The following is a 23473-nucleotide window of genomic DNA, read 5'->3' as shown; positions in this document are numbered from 1 at the left end:
CAAAAACGTAGACAACAGAAATGAAATTTTATCATGTTATTACGGCGCAAATTTCTATTTGAGAAAAAAGAAACTCTATAATCTTGATTTTTATTCGCTCTTTTTGAAAAGCTTTTGGCTTTCCCCTCTTCTTTTCAAGATAAGCTTAATCCAAGTAACTGGACATCTATCTCTCAAATAATTTATTCCATTATTTATTAACACTACGGTTGCAATGAAATTTAAATTCGATTATTCGATGAATAAAAAAACAAAATACTTGTACAATTGAAGGATTTTTTGTTAAAGGTTGTTTTTTTAAATATTTAAACTATTTAAATAAAAATTCCCCCTCTTCTCAATATAATGTTCAACATCGATGAGGTAAATATTGACCTAGAATTCATCCAAGCAGAGGAAGTCAATAACCGGTTAAGCAATTCGCCTATTATGCGTGTCAGAATCGCATAATATTTCGCGACTCGCTGGTTCTACTGGTCTTCCCAGACTGAAATGCAAGCAGAGGGAACAGAATTGTTGAAATTCTTTTACGACTATAGATCAGTCCCGTAACTTGATTTAACGTTGGCAGCAAGACACCATAATCATAAACCATAACGCGTTTCGTAAAATAAGTTTAAAAGATGAAGCGGCATAGTATATCTTAGAAATGTACGCTTTTCTTACTCGCACAATAGAAAATCCTTTTCTAGTTCTTTTTAAGCCAAATATTATTAATACCTTAATTCTTTCGATCGCTTTTCAAAATAAGGCGTTGTAGATATTCACACCTCGAACGGAGTTCCGTAAAAAAATTCATAATTATAAATCACAAGTCTATTCGCGCTGCTTGAAACCCCCAAAAATTTTTCCACTTAAAACGAGATAAATATATATTCAGATGTTAAAAAGAGAGAGAAAGAAAGAGTGCGAAGATGCTGAGTGCAAACAACGCAAACAAACTTAATATATTACTTCGCAATAAAATTATATCTATGATAACGTTTTTTTTTTTATTTTTCCAATGCATAAATTTATGCTGTCACATTCGAAAACAAAGGAGAATTAAACCGGAACTAATACCGGATACAAAAATAGAAGAGGAAGTTCGAGATAAAGTTCGACGAAAAGAAATGGACCGTAGAAATGAAAAACCGAGCAAACCCCGAACGAGATCAAGTGCGATTAGGATGGCCGCGTGCGTGTCTTGAAGAGGCTCGACGGAAACTAGGACGTCTGGTCACTGTTGGGTCAGATTCTCGGACCTGGTCCGAAGACAGAAGTCAGCGGTGTTGGTTCGAGGCCGTCGATGGAGGAGCGCGCGAGCGGCACGAAGCGAGGCTGGTTGTTAGTGGAGGCAGCGAGCATGCATTAACAGTCCTCCGGACGGGCCGGTGCGGCGGTGGTTCTCTCTTGGTTCCCCGATTTCTGCCAGCGGCGCGGCCCCTTCTCGCCGGGAGGATCGTGGTACCCGGCTGGACTACACCGGGGGAAAGGAGTCCTCCGCGTGCTCCGGCTCGGTACACGCGCCTTCAGTCCATCGAGGATCTTCGTCAAAATTGCATCCCTTTGCCGGCGGCGCGTCCTCCGGTTCGAAAGAGTGTCTCGAGTGTCTGGTAAACATTTCTCGAGTTAACGAGGGGAAGTGTACGACGTAAGAGAGAAAGAGAGAGAGAGAGAAAGAGAGAGGAAGAGATAAATAGATCGGCAAAATCATGTGGAGAGTTCTGATCGCTGGATTTTGCACGGTGAGTGTCTGTGGCCGGTACGGCGTTAATGTAGCAAATATTTTCATTTTATATAGAGACAAAAGATTTTTAACGCTGGTTGTAATCTCTCATTTCCTCTTTTACCGTGTTTCAACAAGAAAAACGAATTTAAAGAGTCTGCCAGATAAATTGTTAAACATTTTGTTGAAAAGTAAAACGGAATTTCCGACTCGCCCTCTTAGTTACATTTTGTTAACTTTTATATTATTTACATTTTTTTAATTAGCTCTATAAGATACAAAATAAAATAGGAATAAAAATTTCCACTAAATTTGTATGATGTTTGTTCTTATTATTATTTAAACACAATTTAGTAATAATTTGAAATTAGTATCTATAATTTTAAATGAATAGATAATAGTATTTAAAATAAATTTGTATTATTGCTAAATTGTTTTCACAAGTAATAATGAGAAATAGTATTATACAACTTTCATTAAAACTTATTTATATATATATATATTTATATATTTTATATACAGTGAGTGCAAAAAATATTTGTACAAGGAAATTTTTTATAAAAAAGTTTTATTTGTAAAAAATGAATATTAATTTTATACAATGAATATATTCTGTCCTAACATAAACAAACGAGCTTCGCATGTATTTCTTGACTGTATGAATACTTTTTGAGCATCCAAACAATAGAATTTTTAATTTTTGATTATTTTTCAGATGATATAATTTTCTATAATTAATACATACTTTTTTTATATATATAATTTTAAGAAACGTACAGTCTATTTTATTCTTTATGAATAAATTGTTAATTACCCAGCAAGAAATTACTGTCAATTAAACATATCGAATTAACGTCAAATTGGTGTTGAAATCATCGTACGATATATCGATTCGACATCAATTCGATGACTCATTTCTCTTTGAATAATATTTACTTTTTAAAAATAAAAATTTGTTTTAAAAACATTTTTTCTGTACAAATACATTTTGCACTCACTGTATATAAATACGTAAAGTTATATGATATGCTATAATATATTAAAACTATTTCTTTATTTATATTTAATGTATACTCTGAAAGTGCGCATTCGTGATATTGAGCTTCGCAAACTTCTTCTCAAGTAACAAGTTACTCGTTATTTGATTTGCACCGTTCCACTGCTGCCTTTTCATAAATCTGTCATGAGGCGAAGGGTTCAGTGCAAATTTTCTTTTTTGGGAACTTTCAAAAGTAAATTCAAGTTTTATTTCTCAATTTAAAGGAAATTATCCAATTTAGCTTAAAATTTTCAAATTAAAACTTAGCTTTTTCCCACGTCCTCTGAAACAACGTAACTTCAATTATTCTAAAGAATCTCCGATTCTTTAATTTTTCAAGGAGTAAAAAAATATACACAATTTGGACTCCTAGTTAAAATTTTAGTCGAGAATTTTTATTATAAATCTTGCGATTCTTACTTTAAGTTTTGCTAAACGAAAGTTAAAACACGCTGTACAATCATTATCGACATGAAGAACGATTTTTGGACGACTTTTGCGGATAAATCAGGTCGATCATGAATGATGGATGACCAGTAGATTTCCATATCATCCGTTCTTGGTGACTTATGTTTGTCGCACGGCGCCAGGGGTTTGTTTGACACTGCGTGATGACAGTTTGTCACGCTATGAATCTGCGTGATGTTTAAAAAATGTTGCTTTTATCGAAGGAGACTGCCACTGATCTCTTCTATTGACTCCTGTCAATCGCGACACGTAATCCTTTTATATACATAGAAGGAAAAGCACTTGATAACATCACGTAAACTTTACTTCACAATTATCAGCGTGTTAAGAACAAGACCTACAGTTTCTGTCGATAAAATTCAACGTTAGCGAAACAGCTAGTGGAAAGGAATGTTACCATTAATTATCTATTCCATCTTCGAGCGTCTCTTTTGTCCCGCGACATTTAATTACACTCCTTGCAACTCCCAACTCATTTTCCCTATTTATTTGCCGCCCGTCAAACTCATCGTCGTTTTTTTCTTTTTTTCTACGTTAGCTCTGTCGCTACGACTTCGTAATATCTACCGTCAATGACAATCTTAATTAATTTCCGTTGGAGAAAGAGGCCACCATGCGAGGCCTCAAAGATATTTTGTACTGAAGAAACGATCGATTTTCATTTCACTGGGACGAGCGAGCGAAACGATCCTTCCCGCAATGCTCTATTTTGCGAAAAACCCGACGTTCGATGTATTTCTATATTACGTCATTAAATCATGCCATGTCGAAAATAGTGCTCCATCGACGCGCGTGCTCTCCTCGCGTCGATCTACTTTAATTTCTCAAACCCTTGCGCGAAAGAGAGAGAGGAGAAAGAGAGAGAGAGAGAGAAGCAGCATTTATTATGCGCTCTGGGACAAGTCAAGCCTAAGATCAATTCAAAAATAGAATTAAAGTATACATCGAAAAAGATCTCTGTACACTGAGAAAGAATATAGTCAATTTTAATAAATATTTAGTTCAATACTGCCAACTAAATATTTACTTACAGTAATAAATAAATATTTGTTTAATAAAAAAAAAATGATTGTTAAATCAAATTGACATTTCTTGTATCAAATAAATATATCTTTATATTTAATAAATATTTAGTTGACATGTATTCAATTACTAAATATTTATTAAAATTGACTATATTTTTTTTCAGTGTACTACACAGAAAAAAAGACTATTCTTAAATCAACCATATAATATACTCATATATAAGCAAAAATATTGTAATCTTGCTTTAAAAATTTTAGTCTTGAATTTGTATTGATATCAGATTTTTAATTGAGCAAGTCTTGAATTAAGTGCAAAGTAATACTTGCATCAAAACAAATTTAATCAAGATTGATATCTTTGGAGCAAGATTATAATATTTTTGCTTCTATATGAATATATTATGGTTGATTTAAGAATAGTCTTTTTTCTGTGTAAGGAAACAATATTTAAAAACTATATAAGTAAAATATGATACAAGCATATTCTATAAAAATAAGAGTTTGCGTGAGTGAAGAGCATATATGCAGAAAAACTGAGATATCTTATTAACATTCGTAATATTAAAACACAGAAACATGCAGAAAGATGAGACATCTTAAGGAATACACATTTTTATCAAAAAGCCAAGCACATATAAGCAAATATTACTATTGAGAGAGAGAGAGAGAGAGAGAGAGAGAGAGAGAGAGAGAGAGAGAGAGAGAAGGAAAGAGTATATACGAGCGTACGAGAATGGAAGTATCGTGGTTTCGCCAAGGATAATTAAAAATGCACCCCATTAATACATGGCATTCGAGGCGACGAAATACGATAACGGGCAATTTAAAGCGAACCGCACGATCGGCCGGCCGATACGTTTGATACATTTGAAATATTAATGGCCTCCCCAAATGACGAAATAATTGAATTGTGTCGGACATCTCCCCGCGATGGGTGTACGGCAACTAATTTCGCCGTGAAACGCGATATGTCGGAATACTTTAACACACGTGCGCGCGCGCGAAAGTATCGAGAGGATTATGTATATATCGTCATAATTCCTTCGTGTAAAACGGTTCATGTACGTAACGTATCGCACGGTCATTCTTTCCAATATACCTGCATTACATGCAACATCGCGTAACAATGTGTTGTACCTGATGGACACGATGTAAAAATTTTTATAATGGATTCGTTGAAATATATATCGCCGGGACGTTTATTTATTCTCGCGTCGTCGCGCGATCTATAGAGGGTCCGCACGTTACCGAAAACAATTCCCCGTTGCAAAGTTTAACTGAAATTTAATTAGAATACGTTCGATTTAAAGTTTAAATTAGAGTTGAAATTAATCCGTTTATAGGCGATTAAAATTCTAATTATCGTGCATACAATCGATAGAATTTGACGACGCAAAGATGTTGTGTTCGATGATATACAAATTTTTATGCAATAATTGAATATCCAATGAGTTAATTGTAGATACCAAACAGTGTAATATAGAACTCGAAACATATTGTTTCTGAATGATATTTTATTCGCCCGAAGAAAGTATGAATTATCTTTATAGTTATTTGTCCACTATAATAAGGTATCTTTATCAATAGAATTAATATTTTCCAAAATATAACGCATTAAGTCAAAATTATATTAAAGTGGCTCCGAAGGGATTGCTAAAAATTATTTTTTAATCGTGATTCATTTTAATGACATTATCGTGACTAAAGTTGTTCTGTTTGAATTGAAATTCTATTTCCCATGCCGTAACTTTCTTATCAGGAACAGATCGATATTTGCAAATTTTTTATACCAATGCTGAAACATAATTAATTTTTTAAAATTAATATTAGCTAACTCATGTATTATGAAGAAACTTTATATTTTCCTCTCGTCATAATTATTTATTTGCTTAATAAAAACCGAACTTTTATAGTTGGATTCCGTTCTGGAAAATGATTTATCTCTCAACAAACCATTTAATTTTATTATCTTTAAATATAGTTATTTTTCGTCAGTTTTATCTCGTTTCTATAGACTGTTTCTTTATCCATTTCTTTCTTTATCTCTTCCTCTTTCTCTCTTCTCTTTAGTTACTGTAAAATTCTTCGATATAGTGACACATTTCGGTACTGTGTTTCACGTTTTACATCCTTCAATTAACATACTTTTATCTCCCTAAATTCCAGGTAACCTCAACGATTTATTTAGCAGATAGGTACGCGTCTCGTGCGTCGAAAGATTTAACTGTACCGAATTGTAACCGAGGACACCGATGCCGCGGATGAACGAGCCGCAGTGCTAAAGTGGCATTAAAAAAAACGGGATTTATGAAGTCATAAAGAGAAGGTTTGCGGTTCTCCTCGAATGAGACCGAAATAAAAGACCGAGGACTGTCCGGCTTTACCTGGCCAATCGTAACCGCTTCGTCTCGCGTGGCAGATTTCGAGCTATATTCTATTCTTTCCCGTTACGTTTATTCGGTTCTCCGTGAAAAATTAAATTCTGATCTCGTACGTACTGAGTTGAAACCAAAGTTTGTAACTCTATGAACTTCAAAATTCGAATAACTTTGTTAAAAATAATAAACAAAGTTTAAATTTAAGAAGAAAGTTTTAAAGCTTAAAATCTTTACTTTCGAAAAATCACATGTCTTTTGAGTTTCTGTATTATATATCAATTTTACATAAAGTAATTTTTACATAGAAAATTACGAGCTAGACAAAGTGGGAAATCTTCTTATCATTTCGTAGACCTGTCACGTGTCCAAAAAAACGATAATTTTCGACTTTCTAACATGAATGTTTAAAGTTTTCTCTATAAAATCGTTTTTGAAAAGTGTTCCTAAGATTTTTTGTTATCGTGGATTAAATAAAAAAAGCATTTTAATTTTGGTTTTTTATAATTCATTAAAAATCGTTCAATTAAAAACAGATTCTTAGAGCTGAAACTTTGCTCTAATATTAAATTAAATGGTATAACTGCCAAAGTTTTTAAAAATATAATATGTAGAACATGATCAAATAAAGTAGCGTTAGAAACTTTTGCTCCGACCAATGCGCAATGTACGTGTATGTCGTTTTATTAATCGTATTACTTCAAAACAAAATACTATGAATATACGTGAATGTGTAATCCGATTTGTTTTAAAAGTCGCCATTTTAATTCTAACGATAGAATTTTTGTAAAAGTCTTGATTTTTGTAAAAGTTTGAATTTAAAGAATCTCATGTTCTGAAATGTTCTCGTAATAAAATACAAATTTCTGGAAAAAATATATATATATATATTATGTGATATAATCTTTATAAAAAATATATATGTGCACTATACAAAAAATTTACTAAATTTTAATATTTGTTTCAATTATAGTACTAACGAAATATTTACTAAATATAAACATATTTATTTGATTTAAACATAACTTTTTAATTTTTAGTAAATTTACTGTAAGTAAATATTTCGTTAATATTATTGAAATAAATATTTATTAAAATTCAGCACATATTTTTTTCAGTGTATTTAATCTATTTGCATTAAAATTTTGTAACACATCCCAAAAGAAAGACATCAAGGAAACAATCTGTGATAACGTTAATGTGCAAGAATTCGTAGTTCGCATTTTAATTTATTTGCACTATTATTCGGCTTTCAGCTTAATTTGAAGTCAGTCTTCCTTTCCTTGTCTTGCAAAGTTCTCAGGTTATCACAGCGACGTAATCCAGACACGCGTATCTTATTCAGTCGAAGTCTCGACGAATCGTGCAATTTCTATCAAACCAAGTTCAGCGTCTCGATGGAAATTGTTGGAAGACGTAATACGCGCGCGCAATCGGACACTTGATATCTAAATATTTCGATTAAACGAGTAGCTTGTCGTCGAAGCCATTAAGAATATTGACTACGCCCCGGCATCGTGAAGAGTTTCCAAATATTAAAGGACGACAATTGTCAATGGCTTTACTTACAATTAAATAACTTCCTTTCGCATTCCTGGCATTCATTTAATAGATTTACCGAATAAGTTAAATGTACAGACTTCTATAAGAAAAGAGAAAAAGAGAAACGGTCCTTCGTCATTTATTTTTGCCTATACAAAGAAAATCGTCATAAAAATGAAAGAGAATTAAAAAATATCAGCAAAGTAAAACAAATTTTAATCAATTTAATTAAGCTCTGTTTTGCTTAAATTAAACTAATTTACGGATTAATAAAAAAAAGTTTGTAGGTTTTGACTTTAAACCGAGCTCTTAGAAAAGATAATCTTTCTTTTAAGATTTTAAATGTATATAAAATTATATTATAAATTTCTGAGAAAAATGTTTAATTTATAAAAAGTTTGTAAATTTTTTACATTTTCACAAAATAATCACTATCTTTTATTAAAGCGTATTCTTTACGAGGATTTAAAATCTATAATTGATTCCCCAAAGTTGAGATTAAGTTGAAAAGAAAAAAATTAATCACTTTGATTTTTTCTCAGCTTCTTCTTGCATATCTCTTTTTTCACTATGGATTTTTCAATTCTTCTAAAAAAACAAAAAAAAGTGCCATTTTCAACCGTTCATATAATCTGCACGTTACGTTTCGTTTTTAATGAATTTTAAATCAAAGTCGTTTTTCAGTATTAGATAAGCGTTACCTCAAACGAAATGAGCATCGCAAGTTTGACAAATACGAAAGCGCAAATGTAAATTTGCAACGTAAGTTTGTCTCGCATTGCAAAGCACTTGCACGGATTTATTCCGGTAGTTATAATTTCATTACCATATCTAACAGCTTTATTAAACGCTCCAAATACGATAAAAAAGCCGTAACAGTACAAATCCGTTAATTGAAAGAATATAATAAGAATTCTAATGATATGCCTATAGAAAAATGAATTCTGAAGAAGCATAATTCGATGCAATATGCCTATAACGGTATTCATTGTATATACATTGCAGTGAAAATGAATAAATTATCAAAGACATTAGTAAGATTTATATTTATAGTCATTATTATTATAAATATCTTATCTTTGAAGATATCTTATCATATCAGATTACTCAGAATGAAGACATGTAAGAAAATCCAATAGTCATATTTAAATTAGAAATTATGACTGCTCAGTTAAAAAGCTCAATTAAACACATGTAACATTTGACTTAAAGTTCAAGATATCAATTAAATCAGTAATACGCGCTATCACTAAGAAAGAACTGTGAAATCTCGGTTCTTGGAAAAAGATCTTAATAGAAACTGGGAAAATTCTTAGAACTTTGGAAAATTCTTGGAATTGTAGATAGTGCAATCTTTTTATTTATTATATTCTCAATTCTTTGTCGACTTTCGAGACTCTTGATTTTCACGATTCGTAATTCCAAATTCTTGAAGTTGTAATTGTTAGAAGTTTAAAAAGTTCTTCCTCTTGAAATTAAAATTATATTAAACTATAAATACGCCGCGCATACGCGCGCAATTTATCAAGCATTCTCATTTCCTTTTTCTCTATTCATGTATGTAAATAGATTTACTATTTAATTGTATTACTGACTAAAACTACACTAAAAGTAATTCTAAGTAAAACGTCTTAAAACAATGTCTTAAAACTTTATGTTATAAATTAAAACATAAGACATCTTAAAGATGACATATACATATTTTTTAAGTCGTTCCATAAGAATATAATGGTAAATATATAATGTCTTCGAAAGTCGAAGATGTCTCTTATAATTAGGTGATTTCAATAAGAACATTGGCTGCGTTCAATAGAAAGCAGCTTTGCAACTGTTGCAAAATTCTTTAATACAGTCATATTAAAGAATTTTACAACAGTTGCAAAACTGCTTTTTCTGCTGAACGTGCAGCTAATATAATATTTTTTTATTCTACTTTCATGTGAAATTATATTCGAAGACTTGTTGACAAGAAAAAAAACACAAGAGGAGAACTGGAACTGGTTGATAAGTTATTTTATAGATCATTATTTTATAAGTTAATAAATTAAGATAAATTACTATCATTAAACAAGATTTCACGAAGATAAGAATTTATAAGTTTAGAGACTTGTATCAATCAAGATACTCGTGGACCGGCGATTCCAATTTGTAGTTTCAAAGATTCTAACAATTTGTGAACTTAGCGACATGTAAAGCAATTTGCACGTTTAGATCTGTGGATTTGAGGATGTACCGGTGCACAAACCTAGCGATCTATGGCTTGAACTATCTGTGTTTACGAATTTAACAATCTGTCCTAGCTGTCTATGCAACCATGAATTTATGACCCCGACACTCTACATAAACTCTATATTAACAATATATAAACCTTTTTGTCTACCGTTAAATTTAAAATATTTTTTTTAAACTAGGATAATATATAATTCTAATAAAATAAAATATTTTTAATATAATTTCACAATCTTATTTTACACTTACAAATCTTTTACAAAAAAAAGTTTACTGAAATGTTAATATATAAAGTATTTCCTTATATTTAAAAACATTTATTAAAAATTTATATGTTATTTTTATCGTTTATTATATTAATTAAAGGAGTTTATAACTCTCATTAGTTTTTAATTTAATTTCATTATTATTATTAAAAATTTATTAAATTGTTTTAACATAAATTAAACTATTTAATAATATGTTGTGTAGAACTACTTTAATTAATTATTTTAACTATTTCCTTTTTCAAAACTTTGTTTTTATTTCTTAATAGCATTACAAGTTAAATAGAAAACGTAAAAGTTGACTTTCTAAGCAGATATCTCGATAAGTAACTGTGTTATTTAAAGATAGCTTTATTAGCTTAATTGATTTATCTCGATAATCAATATATATATATATATTATATATATATATGAATCAAATCGATTCGCAATGCATATCTTTGTGGAATTCTAAAACGAAATGAGAATAAATCACAATTTAAAGCTTTTAATGACACACTTATCTTTTCACATCGTCAACAATTTGTCGCTCTGATCGGCAATCCTTTCAATTCGTACGCATCAGAAACCAATCACGGCAAAATATGCCAACGTGGTAAATGCGGATGCGCTTACGGACCGATCTGATATCCACGATAAGGTATAATTGCGGACAAGCGATCTTGAAAAATACGGCCTACCGTGACCTATACGATGAGCACGGGCAATGTACGGCAGGCGCTCATGTAATATATAATGTGTATGCACATAACGAATATCTTACGCGGCCACCAGAGCGTTTCCTTACACCGTTAACCGTATCGAAGTGGGTTCTTGGTTCTGGTCGCGTGCTGGTCACCTTGTTCCTTACCAATAGTAACGTAATGGTGTTGTAAATGTCGTCGGCACCGAGGTCGTCCACGATTCACCAACCAGGTCCTTTTCACGGTGAAATAATTAATGCGAGCGTCGTCGATGAAAGGCGAACGTCCCGAGTATCGTAACGTAGATTAATTGGACGCTTAATCGCTTTTTATTGTATCTCGTACTTCATAAGGAGGCCCCGGAAGTATAATAAGCGTATACTTTCCATGTTATACTTTGCACTTTTATGCAAGGCGAACGACTAAAGCATCTCGCGCAATACATATAAAGTACCAATAAAGAGGCGATTAAAGGGAAATAATTATTCGCACATTCGTATTGCTCGCGTTGGTGTGCTGGGAGTTCAAATGAAGTAATTGAAACTCTTGAATAAATGCGACGGTATGTACCAACGATAGAATCGATAATTATCCAACGTATATAAGTCGTCGTCTTTTAAGTAGCTAGTAAGAAGCAAACATTTTTCAAAATGTCATTCGCGATTGCAAGAGGTATTCAAAGCGAATACCTTAATTAATTTTAACTCTATAAATGCAAGAGAGATTCTTATAAAATATATGAAACTTAATTATTTGTTAATATTATAACATAAAATATTAAAAATTATAACTATAATTTTTCTAATAATGTAAGTTATGATATTATAAAAATTACGAGTATAATTTTTAATACCATAAAATTTACAATATTATTAGAAATTAATAATAAAAAACAAATGTAGATTATAGACTAAAGACAAATATAAATTAAAGTTATATATATTATCTATATTTGCATATCGCGATTCAATAAAACTTTCACTTTCAATAATTTACAATTTAAAAACAAATTATATCTCGATATTTGTTTTTTAATGAGATAAGTAACTCTTAGATAGGTATAAGTAGGTTTTATCTCTTAGATACAAGTAAGCAAATTGCTTTGAATGTTTCATACGCTTATTAGCTGGTATTACTCCTGACCTGATATCTGCACCGTTTCTCATGGAAAGAAATTCAATTCAATTAGAGAGTTTATGCAATTTTGGTAAACCAGGGCAACGGGGTTTCTTCTAAGTAGAAAGTAAATCTGATTAAAATTGAAAATAATGCGCGATCCGCTATAGTGCCACGAGCGCGACTGAACGGCAGTAAATTGCCGTGAAAAAAAAAGATGTTGGCTGCATAACAGTTATATAACAATACGGTTGTTAGGTTTTAGCCGCTATTTATGCGAATTCACTCCGCAATTCACGTTTCTGTTTACAATCCGAACGCGTTACGCGTACGTTATCGCTTTGCTCTGTACTTATCATACGGTACTATTTACTCTAGACTATCTGCTGTAAAACAGTTTTAGCGTCATTAAGCGAAGGTAATTAACTATTTGCAAAACGTATTAGTGCTCTTCTAAAACGTCGTTTTCAAATCAAATGAACGTTGTAATGACGAATTCATGACAGCACGTATTGTCTCCACGAGACCGAGAACATGTGCTAAACGCCAAAACAGTTTTATTCGACTAACATGCAGTGCGGTACGTCCTAGTGCATGTCGATTACAAAGTTTCCCTTCCATTGCAATTACAATTGATACAATTCGCTCGCACGAAGATGTCTTCTCAAAATGGATTTCTAGCAACAAGACAAAAGTATTCCTGACGTATTCTTATCGTAACATTTGCAGCATAAAAATAAAATTGTATTAGATTAGAACAATAATTCCTTCTTCGAATTAAGGGCTTACAATAGAATATTTTAGGACTCTCACTTCTTAAAATAACAATAATAATCAATTCAAGACTAATAAGAGTCAACGCAGGAGGGGGTGTGCAATACTAATGTGGAATGATAATTTAACTCCAATTTTTCGTTATGTCTTCTTTATTCAAAGTATTGAACGTTTCGATTTTCTTTGAAGAGTTTTCTTGAGCAAACAATCATAACAGAATAACGGTAGTCCGTCAAGAATAAGTCACTCTACAGGTTTCTAAGTCTGAAGTGGAAATGGACTTCAAACATGTTAGGAATTCTTCGGATATTCTTAAATTTATTAGTTATAAGATCTCGTCACTTTATCAGAAGCAATTTTAATATTTGTGGTCCGGAGTGTCGAACGTGTCGAATATGTCTTATATATTTTGGTCTCGATGAAGAAGAATTGATTTGGAAATTTTGTTTTCAGGAAAGGAGTAAAATAAATTGAAAAACTAATAATATGTCTACGTTGTTCCTTGATATTTGATTTATACAAAAAAAATTTCCGTCCATTTTAGTTACATGTAGAATCCGTAATCTGCGGTCGTTGCACGAAAATCTGGGCTTTATAGAGACACAAGAACACTATAATTCTAACTCCCTATAAAAATTTAAAAATATTAAAATTTCAGTATCGCCTTCTAAAATAATATTGCAGCTAAAGGCTATTGGCCCATTAAAAAAATTTTAATTTTTAATACTTTTCCAATAAATTTAAAAGTCTGAATTTTAAACGAAAAAATTTTTCAAAATGATCTAATTTGCTTATTTTTCACAAATAAAAAAATTTGAACCGATGGTCTTTAACTACAACATTATTTTAAAAGAGAGTACTGGAAATTGTATATTTTTGTGTTTTTACAAGAAAATCACTGTCCATGGAGCCCGAATTTTTGTGTAGAGATTACTGCTACATATTACGAGCTTATATACCGAATTACACACAGAAAAAAATTTTTACCTAAATAAAATATCAAGAAACAACGTGGAATTATTTTTTCAATTTATTCCTTTTTATTTTTATTTTTTTTTTCAATTTTACTCTCTTTCTGAAAAAAATTTCCAAATACGAATTAATTTTTCAGTGCCAAGAATATATGTAAGCTCTAATAAGATTGATTTATCTTGAAACAAGAGTAACATATAATTTAAGTTTATATATTTTTACGTTTAGATAAATCTTTACCCGATATTATAATTTATAATGCACGATGCTAACGTCATAACATTTAGTACAAAACCCACGATGTCAAATATTATTTTATCCTGGATTTAATAACTTTCCGTTTAAAATATTCTCTCTGTGCCTCGGTGGTCGAAAGACTTAAGACGCTCATACGGAATACAAGAGATCCGAGTTCGACTCCCGGCCGAGGTAATATTTTTCGCAACAAATTTATTTACAGTTTTTCAATATATTAACATCTTTATAATATGATGCCTGATTGAGCATCAAATTATTAAAATTGCTTGTCAATTTAATTCGCGATTACTAAAGTAGTTTAATCGCGTTAATAGTTCGTAAAAACAATTCGGCGCGCAGTTCGAAGGACTACAAATATAGTATATATGCAAGTATATATATATATATAGTTATCTCAACTAGAATTCTAATAGATTTAACCAGAAAATTCTGATTTGTCCATTTTCCACCTGAATTACTATTTAATCCAACCAGACTATTTTTCTCAATGTAGTATATATAGTAATTCAAGATAAAATTATTTAAAGCATTAAAAGATCCAGCTTCGATCGTTATAGGCATTTAAATTTCTAGTATTAAAATATTCTGTTAACAATAAATATAATCTCTATATCGGTTCTATTTTATGATAGATCGTTAATCGAATCCGGAAATTTTTTTTATAGAATGCGAGTGAAACTGAAAAGAGAGAACGCACAGTGGATCGTAAAATAAATTTGCGGATATATAACTTTAAAAAAAAAACATTGCTTGTCTTCCGTCAGGATGGCAGGCTGAGAAACGTTAAACGCTACTTCAGTGTTGTTCATGAGAATCATGAGCTACAAAATGATCGCGTGCGACAGTTTCGAGAAGAGAGGAAACTACTAAAGAAATGCCTCGCGGGATAGGAAGCGCAAATCGTTCCCGCGCGAGCTTTGAAATCTTCCGTCGCCGCCCTCTCGTCAGGTCTTGAATACCATAGTTGGCTCGCGTTTCAGGTCGCCGCTGCCGTTGCCCAGGATTACGAGGTCTCGGACATTCAGTGCAGCGGCGCGGGATCGGCGGTCGATCTCATGACAGCGAAGATCAAAAGGCCGGTCGGCTTCAGAGGCACGCCGCTCTTCGCGGACGACAGATCGGCGAATCCTCTCGCTGATATTCACTGCCAGATCAGGCCGGACCCGAACGATCCACAGGAAGATAACTACTTCCTGAAGGTGACTGACTTCTCCCGATGCGGCATCCTCAAGAGAAACGTGAGTCATCGAGCGATCGAGCGAGTTACGCGGAACGCAATTTTTACAGGGGAGTCCCATGATGACGCTTCGTCCGAGGCTTCTCCGCTCCTCCGAGGCTTGCAACTGACGTTGCACAAACGGAACAGCCTTTGCGGATAGCGATCGATCGATAGCGATTCTAATTCGCAATTGATTCCCTCTCAGGAGCTTGCTGCTATCGCAGATACGCTTTGTACGTTCAATCGGATGGTATCAGGCATCGAATGCCGTTATGATATTTCGAGAAGAAATAGCTAATGCTCGCTGTGTAACTAGCTAGTTGGATGCGTCCAAGTTTAACTGTACTATTCGCCTAATTCCGCGCTTCGCTGCCGCAAACGCCCTATATTTCAGCCACGACGCATCTCGCGGAACGTCCTTGTAAAAATTCTGACATATTTCCTCGTAAAATATTACCTGCACTGAACTGTGTAACTCGCACAAATCTTATTAATCAATCTTGTAGGCAATAAGTTATTATTATCGCAATTAATTGTGTCACCAGGGATTTATCCATCTGCGAGTGTGGTTTCCAGCCTTTCCCGGCGTAGTGATGCTGGCCGATCAGGAACTGATCCTGATGTGTCGACCACCTGAGCCGACCCTGTTAAGGCACAAGGCTGCCGGTTTCGCCGGCACTTTGTAAGTCACAGGCATTCCACCCGCATATATACGATATCTCCTCAAAATCTCGCGAGTAATAGATGAGCATTATTTCCGCCACGTCGCATTTCGCGTCCGCCGAGGAGCGGCATTTCTGCGCGAGTTCCTGCCTCGGGGAAACGGTTTTATCCGCTTATTTAATTATAATATTATACTTCATAATATGATATAAACGTATAAGTACTGTCAAAAGAGGTCTTGTTATAATCGCTCTCTATTGTTTGCTTGGATCTATATGAAGAATATAATAATATCCTGCAATAAGAAGTAATAATATCCAGTCCATCAACTGAAAATTAACATATTACAATTCTGCATTCAACAATGTAATTGTTAAATTATAATATAAATGTAATGTAACACCGAGTGCTTTTAAGTGCAAGTAACATTCGGCGCGCAGTTCGAAGATCTACAAATATGGTATATATGCAAGTACATATATAGGGTGTTCCTAAAATTCGGCATCACCCATTCTGAGCAGGTAGAGCGAACTAAACTGAAAAGTTCTCTACCATTTTGCAATTTTCGCAATAATTAACGAAATTAATTACTAAAAGTCGCTAATTATTGTTCTTCGCTAATAATTGTTTACTCAAATATTATTGACTTTATAGAAAAACTGCAAGAGACAAAAATAATTTATTTTTTTCTTATAGAATTCCAAGAATTTTTTCAGAATTTTTTATCAATTTTTTAGTATTGCATTTTCTTATTTTTATTACCAAAAAATATGGTATTAAAAAATTCTGAAAAAGTTCTGAAAAAATTCTCAGAACTTTATAAGAAGAAAATAAATAATTTTTATCTCTTGCTGTTTTTCTGTAAAGTTTTAATAGTATTTGAGTAAAAAATTATTGAAAACCAATATTTAGCGATTTTTAGTAATTAATATCTCGTTAACCATTGCGAAAATTGCAAAATGGTAGAGGACTTTTCTTCTCAATTTAGTCCGCTCTATCTACACAAAAGTGATTGGCCAAAGCTTACGGGACATTCCTGTGTAATAATTGAATTATTTAAGCATTAAAGATCCAGCTTCGACCATTATAGGCATTTAATTTCTAGTATTGATTGTGTTCTCACATATGCGGTCTAAAATAAAGATTCTTAATATTGTTAAGTGCTAAATTATACAATATTAAAGTTATATTATCCTTAGTTGTTGTTAACTAAATATCTACATCTTTTCGGGATAAAACTGAAGACAAATATATCATACGTGTAAATTACACGGAAAGAAGATTTTGCTGAAGTATCTAAAAATTTAGCTGAATCTAAAAATAATTCTCGGATCATTAAAATAATTATGTAAGAATTTCAAGCATAATGAGCAATGGTGCAAAAAGTTGTGACATTCTAGCAACTGATTTGATTGTCTTATATAATTATTTTAATGGACCAACAAAATTATTTTCAGATCTAGCTAAATTTTTAGATATTACATCAAAACTGTCCTTTCCTTAACCATTTCAAACATAAAAAAAAAATAATGTAATACATATTTTTAATTTTTATGTATATAAATGAGAGAAATTTGTGACAGAAGTATAGAATAATGATAGCTGATATAACGGCAAGAGAGAACGCAACGTCGTGCTGAAGCGACGACGCGCGTCTGCTTTAAAGGGTTAATCGTTTCAGTCCGCACGGCGCCAGGGTGTCTGGGGTGGTGGAGGAGACGCCTGGCCGGCTCGAGTACGAGGTGGCCCTTTATCGCGAGGCGACCGGCAACGTATCCGATAATTCGCAGACGGTCGATCAGGCGGTACCGATCGGTACGAAGCTGCAGCTGCGCGCCCGCATCAGCCCGGACAGCGCCTGGGGCTACATCAAGCTGCTGGAGGTGACGGTCAGTCCTGACCCGGATCAACCCCACGCCCCTGGTAGCGTCGTGCTCGTAAAGGATGGTTGTAGAAATCGTGATTTCGCATCCATCATCCCGCATCAACCGGCGAGGTACCGCGAGCGCAAGAACGAAGTCTTTCTCGACTTCGAGGCCTTCTTGCTCAGCTCGATGAGGGAGCGCTCCACCCTCTGGATTCACTCGCAGATAAAAGCGTGCATGGAGCCGCAAGATTGTCAACCGGTAAGCGATAACAATTTTTATTGAACACGTCGTGGAGTACAACGAGAGCCAGTGCGGTGTCTCAGAATCGTATGTAGATTGTCATCCGACGATATAACATAAAAATCAGAGTAATTTATATTAGTAGAGCAATAGGTAATATTATGATACCCCATCTTATATAATAACTTGATTAATCAATATTTAAATTTTTAACAATTACATTTATCAAAGTATTGTTCAATCGATTTAAAAAAAAAATTACGGAACATTTATTACTTTGAGCACTATTTATAAAAATGTGGCAACACTACATAATGGCTCGAAGAGAAACAAGAGTGGTAATGTAGCTTCCCACAAAAATAGATTTAAAAAATTGGTTTAATTTTAAAAATATAGTATTTAATTATATAAAATTAATAAAAAATAAAATATTGCATATAAATGTATATATGTACGCGTAACACTTTCAGGCCGCACAGTACTAAATATCTATATTTCGGGTTCAACTCCCGACCGAGGTAATATTTTCACAATAAATAAATTTATTTACAAACTTCCAGCATATTAAAATCTCTTCAATAGATGCATATTGAGCATCAAATTTAATTGTGATATTACCACAATAGTTTAGCCTCGCTGCGTTTCTAAGTTCGAGAAAATTAACTCGGCGCGCAGTTCAAATGACTACAAATATATATATATATAGTATCACTAAAAATTCAGCAGTCCCATCTGTACATCAGCGGAGATGAGGGGCCATAATATCTGTACAACCTACAATACTACCTTCTCCTTTTTATTTTTATCCTGAAAGTAGTTACTTGATTTTTTACACACAATCATTCGAGATGTTTTTCCATTACAATTAAAATCACTATGTCGATGGAATTGTATATTTAATGTATGTAAAGAATACTCATAAAAAAAAAAGAAAATATGTTAAACAATATCCATACAAAACAATATTTTACAAGAATTCATATTTTTTTCATCTGGGCCCATAAAAACACTCTAGGCGATTATTTCCGAGTTAAATGTATTTTATATGATCATCATTATTTGGGAAAGAATTTATGTTATATAGTTTACTTATTAATGAATCTTTCTGATTATCTGTTCATTTTGCTCTAATTCTGAGACTCTTCTGAAAAATAGATATAAATTTACAACAAGGTTTCATATAATTCTGTGAACAGTCCAGAATGCATTTTTATTATTAGTAACGATGTAGACTGACACCATTTTGTCTGTCCAGCTACTTCTTAATTATTGTACAGCGGAAAAATAGAATTTTTTATTATCATTTAAATGATATGCTGCGAAAGTCTGTCTGAATTAAAATTTACAGCTGTTAATACTCAACAGAACATTTCCTATAAAAGCATTAATCAGAGAATTTTACTGCACGAATAACTTATATACTTTGTACTGCATGCGTGTCTACATGTTATATGTATTAGAATTTAGAATGGAGTCATTTGGACGAACTCAACATTCGAATGCATTAAGTACATCAGCATGTCACACAAGTAAAATTTATGACAGAAAGAAAATGTAATAATTTCAGAATGTAGTATGTATGACGCGCATACAAAAATTCATTATCGCAGAGGACGCCAACGTGGTCATTCAACGTCAAAAATATAATCGAGATACCTGTCGTACTAGACTCTGAAAATATGAAAAGTAGTATTTATGAATCTCATATAAAGACAAAATTATAGATCATAGATATATCAACAAATCTCGAAGTCGATGGAAAAGAGATAAATTATTCAAGTATTATCTGTGTCGATAGCACGTCTCTCACACAATCAGTCTATCATTTAAATCTCTATACTTCGACCTACATCTACATTACGCTGCCATTAATTAATCGAAGTTTTTCATTTTGCAATAGTTATCACAGTAATCTTCCGTGACACTTATTGAAACTTTCTAACTCGATATGGCACACAAATATAAGCTATCAATTTTTTTTGCTGTCCATCTATCGCGTATCTTTATTTTTACAGGACTTCTGTCTCGATCTCTTTGAACCTTCGGGACACGGGAAGAAGAGAAAAAGATCCGTCGAGGCGAATGTAGAAGTATTAGGCGAGTTCCTTCCGAAGGTCGAGCGTTTGATCAAAAGGTATAACGACTCCACACCGTACACAAAGTTCAAAGAGAATATTGAATACACAGTAATGATGCCTGATGGTAAGTTCCACATTTCTAAATACGTTAATATAGAAATTAAATCTTGTTGACCGTGTAATCGAAATTAATATTTTTCATGTCAACTCGAGATAAGAAAGAAGATTAATGTAACTGGTATTCTACATCGAGATTAATCCGGTGTGAACGAAAGCTTTATCGCTTCGGATCGCGTAATTATCATTTATTACCCAAACAACATAAAGTCTAAAATTGTGACATAAGACGTCTTTAAGTCGCAAAAAATGTCTAATGACCCGATTTTAGATACTTTTTGTTATCTGGGTAATTATTACGTAAAATTTCAATATAATAATTAATTCAAAATGTTATACAAAAATCAAAACACAATGATAAATTATTGTATTTTAAACTTTGATAAGAAAATAAAAAAGAGAATGTTAAAAAAAGACTGATTTCTGTTCAAAGAATGTAAGTAAAAAAAATAGTGTTTTTTGTAGATTTTGATCTCCTGATACGATAAAGTTATTAAAAAGTTCGTAGCGTTTGAAAATTGAGTACGAACACGGTATATTTATCCAAATTTAAATATTTTTGCTTAATTTTCGAAATGTTCTCCAAACGCTACAAACTTTTTTATAATTTTATCCAGCAAATTATTGAAATCTACAAAAACACTTTTTCTTTTATTTACATCTTTTTGAGCAGAAATCAGCTCCTTTTTAACATCCTTTATTTTCTTTTTTGTTCTATAACATAATATTCTCATGTCCATTTCCACCAAGATTAACTTTAATCTCGGTCCAGCTTACTCTTCATCTTTTTCTAGTTCTAAAAATTAGAAAAAAAATGAAGAGTAAGTTGAACCGAGATTAAAGTTAATCTACATCGGTGGAAACGCGGGCATTAACCCGCAAAGTCTAAAATAGTTATATTATCCGACTATTTATAAAAGAGCCTTGATTTACATAACGGAAAAAGACGGAAAAAACATGAAGCGATCGTTATAATTCTAATTAATATTCACCTCATTATCGTAGATCTGTACGATAAAGTGACAGCCGGCCTCGAAGGTAGCTGCGGAAATTTCCTGTACGTAGCAACGGGATTGGGTGCACTACTGGTGTTATCAGCCTTTATCATGTGCTACTTAGCGTCGCGTCTTCACAATCTGTCCTCAACGGTGCAGCAGAACAAGGCGATCGACGAGTTGGTCAGAGACCGCACCAGGAAATATTGTGACATCACGCCCGGCTATACCGGTCGTTCGACCATGCAATAGAGCGATGCGCGATTGAGAGAGATTACATATAAATCGCATCGAATACTCCTCACAGTGTACATCACGCGTGCATCGTGTCGTATAATTAACGTAACGTTACTTTGAGATAAGGATGTTTATTTGCAAAGAGAGCAACGTCATGTTTACGAGCCACCTGATTCTCCGCTTCAAGGTATAGAAGATACTTGTCTCACTTCGGTGACGGTATATCTTAACGTCATTGACTGATACGACATGATATGATACGTTACGTTAGTTGCAACTTCGAGGAGTGATTCATGCGAAAACTCTGAATTAACCGTTCAGACAAACGAACGACACACCGCCCACCGTAGAATAAAAATAGTTCTCGTAACGAAGAACGTCTGGTGGCAAATGACTGTGCTTCCCGTGTAAAATAAAAATTAATTTTACGATAAACCAAGTGAAAGTAATTTGGGAATTCGTGAAAAAATTTGTCACTAAAGTTGAAGATAAAACATCGTTGCTTTATCTTACGATACAGATACGGTAGATTACACGACATGTCTTCGCGAGGAAGCACTTTTTTAATTCTTCTACATAAATACAACCATATAGTCTTTCCATTTGTTACCCAATTTTTCTTTTTGATTGTAGTAAAAAAAGCCTTAGGTTTTAAAAAGAATAATTTCTACTCTATTGTATACATTATGATTGTTAATAGTCTATCACTAGATTCTTTGATCAAGTCTATTATTTATAAACAATCAGACGAGTAAGGAAAATTGCTAAAAATTATTAATGAGTTATTTAATTTAATCGAGTCTTTTCTGCGTTTCAAAGAACTTCATTCGTTTATTAGTTAACATGTAACGCACTAATATTGTATATTCTCCGAACATTTAGCGCACATGTAATTTCTGTCATAAGTTTCACGATATGTCGACATTGCTCAAATACGAAAAATAATCTCACTACGAGTCTCTCAAATGTGCAATGCTATCACGTGACCTGATCAAGCGAGCGGATCGCTCGTATAATAAGATAATAAGGACCTCGCCGAATAATCGAAATCGAACGGGACATTTATGGTGGTTGCACGAATTTATCACATCTTGTAAATAAACACAAATGCGGCTCGCATTTTACAGCATATCTTTTAACAGCGCAAATTTTATACGTATATTATTACGAAGATCTATATATATATAATATATCGCAGTTAAATAAATAAAAAATATGTTGGAGGAGGTCTGTGACGAAAGTTTCGAATCAATCTGTTTCTAATAGAAGAATAAGATTTAATAGGAGAAAGGAATCTCTAAATGTTTAGCGAGGAAAAGTTAATTTGTTCGCTGAATTATTATTTAGTTAGTATGTTAGAGCAATTAATGAACCTGATTGCAATTTTTTTAACAAGTTTCCTTCTCTCTCGAAGCTATCTTAAGAACACTCTAAAAAGAATTAAAGTTTTATATATTTAATAAAACGATCGTGCGAGAGAGAGAGAGAGAGAGAGAGAGAGAGAGCAAACTAATCGCGTATTAACGCAAGGTATGATTCTGAGGACACGATAATCAATCTGTGAAGATAACTATAGTTACTTTCTTAACGTAATAATTAAT

General features: G+C 32.8%; 1 protein-coding gene across 1 annotated transcript; it reads left to right on the top strand.

Annotated features, from left to right (window-relative positions):
* Positions 1-1694: 1694 nt before the first annotated feature.
* On the top strand, positions 1695-22507 carry LOC108761525 (uncharacterized). Its single transcript, XM_018508129.1, has 6 exons — positions 1695-1727; positions 15436-15693; positions 16220-16356; positions 18019-18463; positions 20461-20647; positions 21646-22507. The coding sequence occupies exons 1-6, from the start codon at positions 1695-1697 to the stop codon at positions 21885-21887; spliced, it is 1302 nt and encodes a 433-aa protein (XP_018363631.1). The 3' UTR covers positions 21888-22507.
* The last annotated feature ends 966 nt before the right edge of the window (positions 22508-23473 follow it).

The sequence above is a fragment of the Trachymyrmex cornetzi genome, unplaced genomic scaffold (genome assembly GCF_001594075.2).
Source record: "Trachymyrmex cornetzi isolate Tcor2-1 unplaced genomic scaffold, Tcor1.1 scaffold25, whole genome shotgun sequence".
Taxonomy (NCBI): Eukaryota; Metazoa; Arthropoda; class Insecta; order Hymenoptera; family Formicidae; genus Trachymyrmex; species Trachymyrmex cornetzi.
This window is presented reverse-complemented; position numbering and strand designations above follow the sequence as displayed.

What these genes read in the sequence shown, in the direction of transcription:
- LOC108761525 (XM_018508129.1), top strand. Translation starts at nt 1,695, where the DNA reads ATGTGGAGAGTTCTGATCGCTGGATTTTGCACG. An exon ending in GCGGCATCCTCAAGAGAAAC is followed by an intron (nt 15,694 to 16,219) that starts GTGAGTCATCGA and finishes TTGTGTCACCAG; the next exon opens with GGATTTATCCATCTGCGAGT. An exon ending in GCCGGTTTCGCCGGCACTTT is followed by an intron (nt 16,357 to 18,018) that starts GTAAGTCACAGG and finishes TAATCGTTTCAG; the next exon opens with TCCGCACGGCGCCAGGGTGT.